Source organism: Hippopotamus amphibius, chromosome 2 (assembly GCF_030028045.1).
Source record: "Hippopotamus amphibius kiboko isolate mHipAmp2 chromosome 2, mHipAmp2.hap2, whole genome shotgun sequence".
NCBI lineage: Eukaryota > Metazoa > Chordata > Mammalia > Artiodactyla > Hippopotamidae > Hippopotamus > Hippopotamus amphibius.
In genome coordinates, this window is record NC_080187.1 from 198,553,089 (window position 1) to 198,566,792 (window position 13,704).

The window sequence follows — 13,704 nt, forward strand, 5'->3', positions numbered from 1 at the left end:
GAGAACAAAATAAATTATTGAAATAACTAGCAATAAGAGGCCTATGTTCCCAATTTTGTTTTGTGGCTTTATCCACACCGGTGTTCTGTTTAAGGGACAGCACTGTAATAGCCAGTGAAAATATTTAGAAAAACAAATCTAAAAAAAATTAGAAAAGCACACTACATAAAATTTCACTGAGTTATAAATTCATCATTAAAATGTGCACTACATTTTTGTAACTACAAAAGCACACTTTAGAATTAACAAATTTTAATACAATTACTAATATATCATTAACATTTTGAAAAGAAAAACATGTTCTTACCTTTAATCTCATTCATTAAAGATGCCTGCTGAAATAGTCATCATTTGAGATATTCAATTGGTTGGCAGAAGACAGTGAAATTTGCTAAGCTCAAAGTTCTGAGCTAATGACCTGCCATTAAATAATTATACTTTTCACCTGTGAATGTTCCAATATGTTTTTAATAGAAGAATTTTGCATAGCATTTAAAACAAACACTATTTAAGATTTCAATGTAAAGGGAACAGAAGGGTTGACTGGTTATGAATTTCAACAACCATTAGAGAGCAAGATTGCAAATAATTTTTCTTCTGTATATAAACCTGCTTTCCCTCTAAAGCTCAATATGAAATAAATGTCCCTACTTGAATTTTCTGCAGATCACATGACCAATCCAAAGCTACATGTAAATTGAGTACTTTGATTAAATTACACCATTGCGTTCTTTTGATGTTTCATTCATACTATAACCATACCAGCGGGTAGAGGGAAGAGCTATAAAGGGGAAAATGCTCACATTCATTTGTCAGACCACATTCTTTCCTTCTAATAACATTTAAAAGCCAAAAATTTCAATGCTGATTTTCAAAACGTAATCTTTAAGAACACTTATAAGCAAACTAAAAAAGCTGAAAAGAGATTTACAAGCCAGTAGCAAAGTCAACCAGTTCTCAAGAACTTCCAGTTACACATTCAAGTTTAAATTTGGGATAGTAATCGTCATACTAATAAATATGAGTAAAACATTTAGTGTACCATTTCTGACTATTTGTTCTGAGAGGTGTTAACATATGTGTGGAAAGGATGATTGATCTGAACATTTACCAGGTTGCACATACATCGGGTACTGTGCTAAGAGTTCCAGTCCATAGTTAAGACATAGTCCCTCCTATCAAGGAGTTTACTGTCACGGAAATGTATTGAAGCAAATGTTTACAGATTTGTGAAGTGCTAAAAAAGACATATCTATATTGCGGCCATACAAAGGACTGAGCTACTACGAAGGGGAAAGACGCAAGGAGGCAGTGAAGATACTACCGTGAAAGTGGTGTTGCAGCGAGAGCAGGAGTTAGCAAAGCAGGGAAAAGAGAGTCAAGGCAGAGCAAAAGCAAAAAAATAAAAAACAACAAAGCAGTGATATGATACTGAGTGCTCTCATATGACTAGAAGATAGGGAACAACAGAGAATAATCAAGGATGCAACTGAAGACACAGCAAGGGCTACCTGAGGAAAGATCCTGATTGTCACGCTAAAGAGTTTATGCTAAGAACTTTATTCTAAGGTTAATAAGAAAGTATGATTAGATTTGTGCATCAGAAAGAAAAAGGGCAGTATCAGAAGAGGATAAGTTCGTTAGGGAGACCAGATAAGAGACAGATAATGACTGACAAAAGAACAACAAAGTGGTTAAGTTGTTTTTTGTTTTTCTTTTATCAGAATATGGGTCCTAGTTTTTGACTCAGAAAAAAAAAAAAAATGGTTAGACACATAATGTGTCAATGAAAAGGCCACAGAAATTGGGAAGTCACATGGCATCTCAACTACAAAGAGTTCAAAGTCACTTGCAGTCCTAATGCTTGCTTACTCAGCTGTGATCCCTAGGTAGGACAGGAAGTGTCTCTCCAAAAACAGCAGGAAAAACTTTTGATCACTATTTTTCTTACTTCTAAGTCCCAGAAATTTCTATGTCACTGTATTCACATAATTTTTCTATTGTGAAATATTAATTTAACATATTAATAATAAATTTTTATTATTAAAAAAAAAGAGAGACAGTTAATGACTGTCCCAGGCAAAGCAGCAGCAGTGTCAAAGAAGAAGAGGAAGGTTTTGGGGGGGTGATAAAGTAAAACCAACAGAATGTAAGTACAAATTGGATAAAGGTAAACAAGAGCAAACATGACCCCCTGCATGTCTGCCAATTCATATAGAAATATTTACCACTCAGACCTACTCAGTCTTATATATATAGCTCATCCTTTGGCACAACTCCAACAACCACTTTCAAATCAATAACTCTCGAATTGTCATCCAGAACATGACCCCTGAATTTTACTATTTATTTTTCAATCCATTCAAAAATATCATAGTATATTAGAATTAGACTTGAGTCCTAAGAGATTATATTATCCAATTGCCTCTATATTGTAAATGAGAAAAATCTGCAGCTTAAAAATGCTGAAGCAACAACTCCATTAAGCAACAGAACCGGTTCTACTTCAAAATTCCACTGCATAGTTTCACAGCCAAATCTGCTATAAATCAGGCTCCCTTAAAATCATGCCATTACATTGCCACTGTAAAACATGCTGAGTATCACTGCCAAATTAATCTCACTAATAGACCAATTTATGCCAATGTTTGCTGAAATGTTCTACTGCCCATACATCATAGAAACACTACTCTAAGATTGGGAGGCTAGATTCTGGTCCCAATGCTACAACTGCATCAGTTGTTGCCTACCCTTCTGGGGAAACAAAGGGCCTTCACACTGACGCTTAGGCCCATCCAGCTACTGATGGATAGTAAACTAGGCAAGAAAGTACATTTGGAACCACAAACACAACGAAGGAAGCAAGAGACATAGTACTTATCAGTTTAGCCTCTGAAGACAGACTATCATAATTTAAATTGAGGCTTTTAACAGCTATGTGACCTTCGGCAAATGACTTATCTGTATCTTAGCTGTCTCATCCATAAAATTGGGACAAGAACAGTGCATATCTCATTCGTTTGTGAGAATTAAATGAGTGAATAAATGTAAAACATTTAGTGTATGTACTCAATAAATGTTAGCTATTATTACTGCCATGGGTAGAGTCAGGAACCAATCTTACTGTCTAGAATTTACCTGAGTGTGCCACACAGGCTCTTAAGCTTTTTACCTAAATATTTTCAATGTTTTGAGATTTTTCTGCCATACTTCCCCCATCCTGAAATTAAGATATTTGATTGTTGATCAATTTACTCTAGCAGGAAATGATCTACTCACTTCTGAAGACACGAATATAATTCGGTCATCAGGGAAGACAGAGTAAAAAATCATTCTAGATGAACAGAGGAAAGAACTAGGTAAATACAAAGAATCAAGAGAAACAAAATATTTATGTGTAAAATATGAAGCAAAAAATAAGACCATCAGTAGAGGCAGAAGATTCTAATACCAGACTTAGGCTATAATTTTGTTATTTTGTTTTTTTATTTTGCTGGCAATATTGAATTAAACCCTGAATACTTAATTTATAATGTATATGCAAACTACCCTCAGAATCAGGAGACTGAAAAAATGGTAGTAACCTCAGAAACACTGGTAGAAGTTGGTAGAGTTTGCCCTAAATGAAGGACTACAGTAAAGTTTCATTTACATTTCCCTTTCAATGGTTCTCCCAGTATTTCCTGCTTACCAGCTATCAAAGGCAGAAGTCCAAAATGCCAGAAACCACTGTATTTTGATGCACAGCTCCTACTTACTAACTTGCAATTACATACCAGGGGCAAATATATTGCATCCACTTTGTAAAGGAAAAACTATTTTACGGTTACTAAAGATTTGGTTTGAGACAGTAATGAGATAGTAATGTCCATGGTAGGATAAGAGAATCTAAGGGCATGATCCCCCATTATCTCCAATCCCAGTTACATTTCAAAAGTTTAGAGAAAGAAACAAACCCAAAATAAATTCTGTGTATCTCATAGATGAGATCAGTTTTTTTTTTCCTGCTAAACCAAATATATGAAATGAAGACCCTCCAACCATTCTGAACATTTAAGACTCTAATAACTTGGATTATGACCAGAGCCAATAATTCCTCTAAATAAGTTCAGAATTTCACAGGAAAATAATGGAACAATTCTTTACATATTCTTCAATGGAAATAGAGTTAGTAGAAGTAAACATTTTAACAGAAATATTATTTTCAAATATAAAACTTATTTTAAAAAGGTTGCCATTATACTCCTAAAAGAGCTTACTCTCTGCTTGCATTTATGAAAGCTAATTAACGACTTACTGGTTTAGTTGAGAGTGGTATAATAAAGTGGTATTTCTCTTTGGAACAAGTCCAGATTCTCTTCTGGTATAGCACTGCACAAAAACCACATAATGTAATATATACCTGGTGTTAGGGGTTTAACTAATTATGAAATCAGTTTACTGTGTGGCCCTGTGAAAATGTGGATAAATGTCTCCATTTCTGACTGCCTATTGTGTAATTACCCTGTGGCACAGAAGGCAGGGAATCAATGTTTGGTGTCAATGAGTATGTAGAAGGGTTATTTATATTACACTATGAAAGAGCCATGTAATTACCACTGGTGCTAAGTATAAAGTTCAGCAGCCAGAAATACAAGAGAGGAACTCACAGCTCCAAGGAAAGTCAGTTTTACACTTTCATTTTTTCCCTAGCACTCTTTAAATTAGGGATATTTAATAAAATATAAAACACATTTTTATCTGTAAAATACATTTTACACCTCTTTTAAATCTTCAAAACAACTATGTAAAGATTATTTACAAATGAATAAACGGAATAACTTGAACATAAAGTGAGAGAGCTGGGTTTTGAACTCTGATATTTTGACTCCAGTCAGTGCCCTTACATTATACTTTGCTTAGAATAAAATTGGAAGTCATTGAGAGAATTAAATCAACTTTTAAAATCACTTCAAACTGTGGCTTTTAGGACATTTGATTCAGTCAATAAATAGACAACTTTGGCTGAGTAGCCAAGTTTTCCAAGCTTGAGTTTTATGGATTTACTATGGATTCTTATGCTCTGAAGATTGCTAGAGGGAAATATCTACTCTCAACTTTTTGTCAAGGAAACAAACCTTGCAAAATTTAAAACTTTACTTCCATTCTATGTAATAATTAATCTATCCAGATAGATATACAGAAGAAAATGGAAGAAGGGAGAAACAGAGAAAAGAGCAATTTCATGATCGAGTTACAATCTAACATCTGAGAAAAGTAGATTTAAAAAAATCACTTCAAAGGTCTACAAAAGAAAGAGCCACTTTACTATTGCTAACTAGCACAATTACACAGTTTCATAAACTTAGTAGTATTAGATAAATAGCCAAGAGGACTGAAAATGAATGCCTGGAAATAATTAATAAAAGGTTTTCTTTAAAAAAGAAATTCTGTAAGCTCAAAAGAAAAAAAACAGTTTTCCTTCTAAGCAGAGAGGATTATGTACCAGTTTTTAACAAGGGTGCTGCTTCATAGTCTTTAGACAGGAAAAGTCAGAACTACAATCAAATTCTGACATTTGAGAATTATATGAGGTACAATTAAACACTGTAATAAAATGCCATCCATCCAGCAGTTTGGAGGAATATACTCCAAGACCTGTGAACTATGAGCTAAAATTACAAATAACTACAGTACAGATGGATTGCCACTAAAACTCTCAATGATGAGAAGAACCCACTGATACGTAGTTCCCAGGGTCTCCTGGAAGTAGTATCAGTAATAGTAGTACTAACAGCAATAATAGCTGGAGCAGCAGCAGGAACAGCAGTAGTCAGTAGTAGTAATATCAGCAACAGCAGCTATGGCACCAACAACTGGCGTTTATTGAATGATTACTTTTTTGTCAGGCCAGTGCCAAATAATTTTAATTAATTATTTAAGTAATTTGAATTATTTAAATTCATAATTTAATGTCCACAGATTATCTCTATTTCTTATAGCCACCTTGCAAAGAATTATTACATACCTTTCACTAATGAGGAAGACAAGGTGAAGTAATTTTCACAAGGCTACAGAGCTGGTTAGATATACAGCCAGGATTTACACCTATGACTGCCTTATTTAAAAGCTGTACTCCTTTCCCAACACTACACAGAAGTAAGGATAAAGATACTTTTCTGTGTGGAGGATTAAAAACAGTAAGTTCCCACATTTCAATAAATGATATAGAAAAAGAGATGCACAGCAGCTTCTCCATTTTGTAGAGGAAGATAAGCTCTTCCAGGTGGGCAAATACCAAAATGACTAGAGTGAGGCTGTAGAAGGATCTCAAAATCAGAGAGGTGGGCTGAAAGTATGAGACAAACCATGGTGTGGTCAGTATAAGGCAATATAATTTAGAGAAAAATACTATTTATACTATTTTTAAAGACAGGGATGACTAAAATGAACCTAGAAACATTCATATCTATTCCCTAAAAATACAAGTTATTGAGCTTTAGACATCAAAAACCTAATTTTATGACTTATACGTGCTTCAAATGATCGGCTCTTAAGAAAGATTTACTGGGTTAGGAAAAGAAAGTTAACATACATGATTTGTGAAAATGGTTATGAGAAGGTTAGAATGAAAAGCAGGCTGAAGATTAGGATAATTCTACCTGAATAAACTGCAGGCAGAAGTAAAATTATGAAAAGTAATAAAAGTAACAATAACTTTACAGTTATATAGTGCCTCCTATGCACCACTTTCTAAGTACTATATACATATACTAATTCATTTAATTCCCTCTACACATTATGAACAGGTACTGTTGTTTGTATGCATTTTACAAAACATGAATGAAGCACAGAAGTCTGTAACCAACCCAAAGTCACACATGTTCTAGTAAACAGCAGGGTAGGAACTCCAAACTAGGCAATCAACTGCATAGCCTATGCTCTTTAACCAATATACCACACTGTACCTTTAAGGGTCTGAGGGGGTTTAAAATGAAGCTGGCTATCAAATGACCTAATCTTAGTATCAAAGAAGTTCTCAGGAAGCTGTTTAAGTAGGAAGTAAAACTTTACTATATAAGAAACTCCTTAACAGATAATAAAAGGCTGAAAATAGTCTCAAGAAAAGTAGGTAAGTGGGTAGATTGATGAGCTAAGCATAAAGAGTTACAGAGAGAAGCTAGAAATAATGAGATTCTTAAGCTTCTTAGTGTGAAATCATGTAAAGTAACCATACTCTCCAACAAAAAAAATCCCTTGCTGCTATAATCAGAGGCAAAATAAACTAATAACTGGTCTGCCTCTGTTATGCATTTATTAGATTTTCACAAACATAATAATGAGGATATAATTTTTCTGATATTTCTAAAAATATGAAAGTTTACATTGCTAGCATCTAGTTACAAACTCTATCTTACAAATGATTCATAAACATAAATGAAATGTCTAGGAATCCATCTTAGGCAACACCCTACACAACTATCAATACTTTTTTATTTCCCAGTTCATAAAATCTGAAGAAGGATTACTCCAGATCAGTATTCTACACGTTATTCCACGGAGATAAGAAGTTAATACGTATTCAAAGAAAAAAATTCTAAGGTCAAATAAATATTCTCTTAGACATTCACAAGCCGCATACAGCATGAAAAAGCCCATATCAAACAATCAGTTTAACTTTAACTTGCATTGCCTAAATTTATTTGGCCATGGAAACTCCCCCCCCCAACTTATAAATTATGGACATTAGTTCTACAGTACAGAACTTGGGAAAAACTGACAAAGTTACCTTCTTTAATAGAAGTGAAAGAGAACTACTTTTAAAAGAGTATATGAAAGAGTTAAACGTGCTGAGGAATAATGTGAACATTTGATTTTCTCAAGGTCAAAGAGTCCCTGTTTCTGCTACTGGGGATAAGGATATGTGGCATTCTAAACTTATCTTGTCATAAGAACAAATTATGACATATAAGTATAACCAATATTGAATAACAGAATCTCAGAACTCTAGGACAAGTCAGCATTTACATTTTACAAACAAGATAACTGAGGCTCGAAGAACACTGCCACTCCTACACCACTGGCCTCTCCTCAGTTTCCTTTGCCAATTCCTTTTCATCTCCCTGACGTTTTACTATCAGATTCCCCAGAGCTCAGTCTGTGGACCTTGCCTTTTCTCTTTCTCTCTACTATCCCTTGGTGATCCCATGACTTTTTTCATTGAATCTTTTTTTTTTTTTTTTTCTTCTTTTCATTGAATCTTAAATTTTGGTATAATTGTATATTCGCATGCAGTTATAAGAAATAACACAGAGAGATTCCCTTTGTCCAGTTTCCCCAGTGATAACATCTTATAATACAAAATAATAGTACAAAATGATAACACAAAAGCATAACCAGGATGTTGACAGTGATGCATACACCAATCTTATTGTTTTCCCCAGTTTTACTTGTATTTATTCCCATGACATTTAAAAATGTTAAATGATATTTACAGCCTAGAACACCCCACTAAATTCATACAGATGAATGATTATGACATCTCAACTTGGATATCTAATAGATATCTCAAACTAAAATATGCCCCAAACCAAACTCATCATCTTCCCTCTCAAATCTATTACTTCTAGTCTTCCCTATCTCAGTTAATATCAACGCCATCTTTCCAGTTGCTCACACTAATAACTGGAACCATCCTCAAAACTTTTCTTCTACACTTCACATCTTAATCATCAACGAATTCAAAATATGTCCCCAATCAAACCTCTTATCACCTAAACTGCTAGCAGCCTAGCCTAAATCCCCACCATCTCACACCTGGATTATTACAATGACCTCTTAATTAATCTCCCTGATTTTGTCCTTGGTCTTCTACAATTTATTCCAAAGACAGCAGCTAGGGTAATACAGACACTCTTCTGTACTTAAAGGTTTTTGCTGACTGTGATTTTTATTGGGGTATAAAATACTCCTCTATTCAAAATGCTCTAATAGCTACTTATCTCATAATAAAAGGCAAATTCCTCACAATGGTCCATAAGGGCCCACATTACCTTGCAGGCCCCAACTCCTACTATTCTCCCTCTTTATCACTTCTTTGCAGCCAAACCAGTCTCCATGCAGTTCTTCCTTGAGGTCTTTACTCAAATGTCATCTCTCTGTAAGACCTTCCCTGGCTATCAAATTTTAAATGGCAACCTCCAAACTCCCACCCAGTACTTCTTATTCCCCTTCCCTATTTTATTTTTCTCCATACTATTGACCACTATCTAACATACTATATATTTTATTGACTTTATATTGTCTATTTTTTTACCACTAAAATGCTTGTTCTGTGAGGGCAAAGATTTCAGTCCATTTTTCTAGCACAAAGTAGATGTTCAAGAAATACTAGCTGATAAACAAATGAGGCCCAAAGAGGTGAGGTGTTGTGCCAAAATAGGGCAAGAATCCAAGTCTCTGTAGTTTAGCAGTCATTTTTTCTCAGAATAGCAATGGACTTAAACTGCACCAATCTCACTTTTTATTCAGTGGTAACCAAAAGCACACATGCATGAAATGGCCATTTCTGATCAGGCGAATAAACTATTTAGAATAACTTTATGACAAGGAGGGATTAGACTTAAGCTAAAACTCATTAGCACAAAATTAAAATTCGACCAACTGCCTATAATAAACAAGTTTTGTATTAACTGCCTTAGGTGTTTTATTTAAACTATTTTTTTAAAGGAAGTTAGAGGTGATAGAACTTTAAGAGTTAAAACTTTAAGAAAATAAATTTGATAATACTATAAAACAGAGTCCTATGGAAGAACACAAAGCAGTACTCCTACATCGTTATATCAAGAATACAACTTCTCATATTTTTTAAATTATAGCCAAGGTAGAGCAAATGTCTGTAAATGAAAAAGGAACTTATGTTGAAAATGTACAGAAGTTGTTTCTGGGCAAAATTTTTAAATTGTTTAAAAAACCGGGTAGAAAAAGGGTGAATGACATAACTTCCTAGAGCAGATAAGGAAATAAAGACTAGAATAACACCAAGTCCACCTACTGAGAGACAAGATACTTTCAGAGCTTTCAAAAAATTATTCATTTATAGTAGTAATTAGTTTGGAAATTTAAAACTATGGGTTCAAATTTTTTGATTATTAATTGCAAGAAGCACATTACATAATAAGTAGTCATCTAAATTGGCTTTAAATCTGTTTGAAAGTAAAACTGAACAAGTTCTGATTTTACATTAAAAAAACATGATTAAGTCATACTTTCAGAGCCTTCCTAACCCTTATGGTAACTAAGATCACAAAAAGTATTTTGCGTCATTAAAATTCAATAAATTGGTGCAGTATAAACAGTGACCTTTCAATTGTGCCAGAGAAAAAAATCCAAGGTGTACTAAGTAGATACAGCTCTCAGTGTGCAGGCCACATGATAGGGCTTCCATGAAACAATAAAGGCAATGCTTCTATTTAGATGATTAAATCTACAGCTTTCATATGAAATTTTTTATTAGAAAACAATTTCTGAGGCACTTAAACAATCGAATTTTTATTAAAAGAAAATAATAGCATCAAAACTGTTCATTAGAGCTATAGTCAATGTAACTAAAATAAACAAATGTCAACTTTTTAAAATATATATATATGTGGAAATATATTTTATATATCATAGAAACAAGTGCATTATTGGCCCCCCCCCCCCCGTATTTTTTAGTGTTACCATTACCCAAAGGAACTATTAATGGCTAAGTAGACATTATGTATCAGATGTACAAATATATAACTTTAAAACTTGTTTTAAGGTCTGCAAGAGGTTTTGTCAGTTCTTTACTCCTTAGAACTTACAATTATTAAGACAATATTAATAATAATAATCCTGAAATAAGAAAGGATATAATAATGTCTAATGGTCTGAACAACAGCCAAATTAAAACGCTATAAATAAGCAGCTATTGGAAATCCGTAGAGAATTCTAGGGAATATCCTGGATTCTTAACAAAACAAAGCAAACACTAAACAACAGTTTTAAAGAAAAGAATATAAAAATAGACATCATAAAATAGACATTAATAAATTTGGAGAACATAAAACCAACCAATCAAAATTAAACTAAATTTTAAAAAATTTTTTAAATCGATAATTGATGTTGAAAAACTATAAAGTTACTCCTGGGTAATATATTTTAAATAACAGTAAAAATAAGTGAAATTCTGGAACAATTGTAGAGACCTGTTGTTCCAAGGACATGAAAAATAACCATTTCCTAATAACCAGAGCTTTTGTATTCCTTGGATGCATTCATGCTAGAGGAAGATTAAAGGGCAGCAGCCAAAATGACTAAACTTCAACTGGAATGTTGAAGCACAGATTTGATTTTCTTGGCCAGAAGTGACCCACAAGCTTAAGATCAAGAGCCAAAGCCCCCAGTGGGAAGCTGTGCTCAATTTGGTGGGACTTGAGAAACCATCTCTGGCTATATCAGCATCAGCCTTATGGAAGGCCAGCCATGAAGGAAGGGAGTCTCCCCAAGATCTGATTTCCTGAGACCACAACCTAGAGCAGGTCCCACAGTCAAATTAGTCACATTCCTTGGAAAGAGAGAACAGGCATCAGTTGTGTCCATCGAAGGGGGACACTGTCCAGGTGTACCCTGGACATTTTTTGAAATCTCTGGGCTGCTTCTCCATCTGAAAAATAAGAAAAATAGCACAATGACAGACAACGAATGAAGAAAAAGATAATCATCTGGCCTAAAAACTTAAGACTTATAAGAAATTAAGAAAGCAGACAAAACAGACAGAAAGACAAACAGCCATATCATTTGGAACATATTATTCTGAAGGCAAGTACAGCACAGAAAAACACAAATTATTTTAAGCAAAGTAAGAAATGACCAGCAACAAAAGTTATTTTTGGAGAGAGCCAACTGGAGGGAAAAAAAATAAAATAAAAACGTATGTTAAGATATGTCAACCTGACACAAAGATAAGGTGGAATAAGAACCTAGTCCCATTTGAAGCTGAAAAGAACTGAATAATGAGAGCTAGTGTCATGAACTTGGCTGCTTAACTGCCTTTGTGTAAGAAAACATCTCAGAACTTTGAACTTAGGAAATTCCAACTTGTCTTGCACCAGGTCACGAGCTCCATAGAGCAGGAACCTATTTCAACAAGCAGCTTTAAAAAAAAAAAACAAAAACAAAATACTTTAATATTTTTCATTTCTATTAATGATACATTTAAAAATGCAATAGTGCTAAAATCCATCAAAGTAAAATGCACTGAATAAAAATTAAACTTACTCAGAAAGATGTTCAGAAGTTGGGATACAAACAGAAACTGAAATTAGAAGAAAAGTTTTATATTTAAAAAAGCATATGAAATATGATGAGTGAGAAAAACGATTTAGTAAAGAGCACATAAGGCTGACCAAAAATAGTGGAATAAATATCAAAAATCCAAAGTAACACAATCATATATACGTACCTTTCTCTATTACAACTTGACAAGTATGAGTTTCATGTTGACTTAAGTGTGTAGCCATATTATCTAAGCCAGAAACATCAGTTAGGAAATCACAATTAAGGCACACTAGAGTAATGCCCCTATAAAAAACAAAGCAAATAGTATAAAAGAAAACGTTTTTATCTTTTATGAAAATCCACACACCAGTTCAATGAATATTTTTCTGTGATTTGCTGTTCATGTCATAATTGTCACTGCAATTTTTGTTATATAAACTTGATATAACTGAAATGATTCTCTAGAAAATGGCATAGTCATATTCAAACTATATTACTGTTTATTTACCGGAAGTATTTTTGCTTTATAAACTTTTCTCTCTCATACCAGTTACTAAAAGCTAAGAGTCAAGAGACCTACAGTCCAGACTTGGCTCCACAAACAGCATATGCCACTTTGACAAGTCACAATCTATCTGTGCCTATGCTCATCTGCAAAGCAAGAGTACAGTATATATAAAGGTACAATACATACATTAGTCAATATATATTTACTAAGGCTGTCTTTACACATAGTGTACTACCAGTGAACTGTACTGTGAATATAATGATGACCAAAAAATACAGTCTGTGCTCTAATGGAACATTTATCTACTGTTTATCTAGGTGAGGAAAAAATTAGAAATTTGAAGGTTTTAAAAATAGATCATGCAGTAGCTGCTATTGTATACTATGTGTTAAAGATTTTCCCAAATATTACTTAATTCTCACCACAAGCATCCAAAGTTAGTATTATTCTCATATAACACTGAATTAACTAAAGTAGCTAATTCACTATTTTTTTATAAAGTAAGCACTGTTGTTTTTTTTAATTTATTTATCTATCTATTTATTTATTTTATTGGCTGTGTTGGGTCTTTTCTGCTGTGTGCGGGCTTTCTTTTAGTTGCCGTGAGTGGGGACTACTCTTCATTGTGGTGCGTGGGCTCCTCATTGCTGTGCCTTCTCTTGTTGCAGAGCAGGGGCTCTAGGTGCGTGGGCTTCAGTAGCTGCAGCACATGGGCTCAATAGTTGTGGCTCACGGGCTTAGTTGCTCCAAGGCATGTGGGGGTCTTCCTGGAGCAGGGATCGAACCCGTGTCCCCTGCATTGGCAGGCGGATTCTTAACCACTGCGCCACCTAGGAAGCCCACTAATTCACTACTGAAGTCCAAAGTCTGAGTTCCTCAGCATCCCAGTACTATGAATTGGCCCACTTGCTTGG

General features: G+C 34.1%; 1 protein-coding gene across 11 annotated transcripts in view; it reads right to left on the minus strand.

The window, feature by feature from the left end:
• Positions 1 to 13,704, minus strand: part of ZNF280D (zinc finger protein 280D) — a 112,675-nt gene that overhangs the window by 23,984 nt on the left and 74,987 nt on the right. For 7 of the 11 annotated variants that reach the window (XM_057722442.1, XM_057722441.1, XM_057722439.1 and 4 more), the window contains 2 exons: positions 12,467 to 12,585; positions 12,283 to 12,319 (listed from right to left, as the gene is read on the minus strand). In XM_057722442.1, coding sequence (XP_057578425.1) covers positions 12,283 to 12,319; positions 12,467 to 12,585 — 156 coding nt within the window. The other 4 variants (XR_009051390.1, XR_009051388.1, XM_057722447.1 and 1 more) reach the window with 4 other exon arrangements.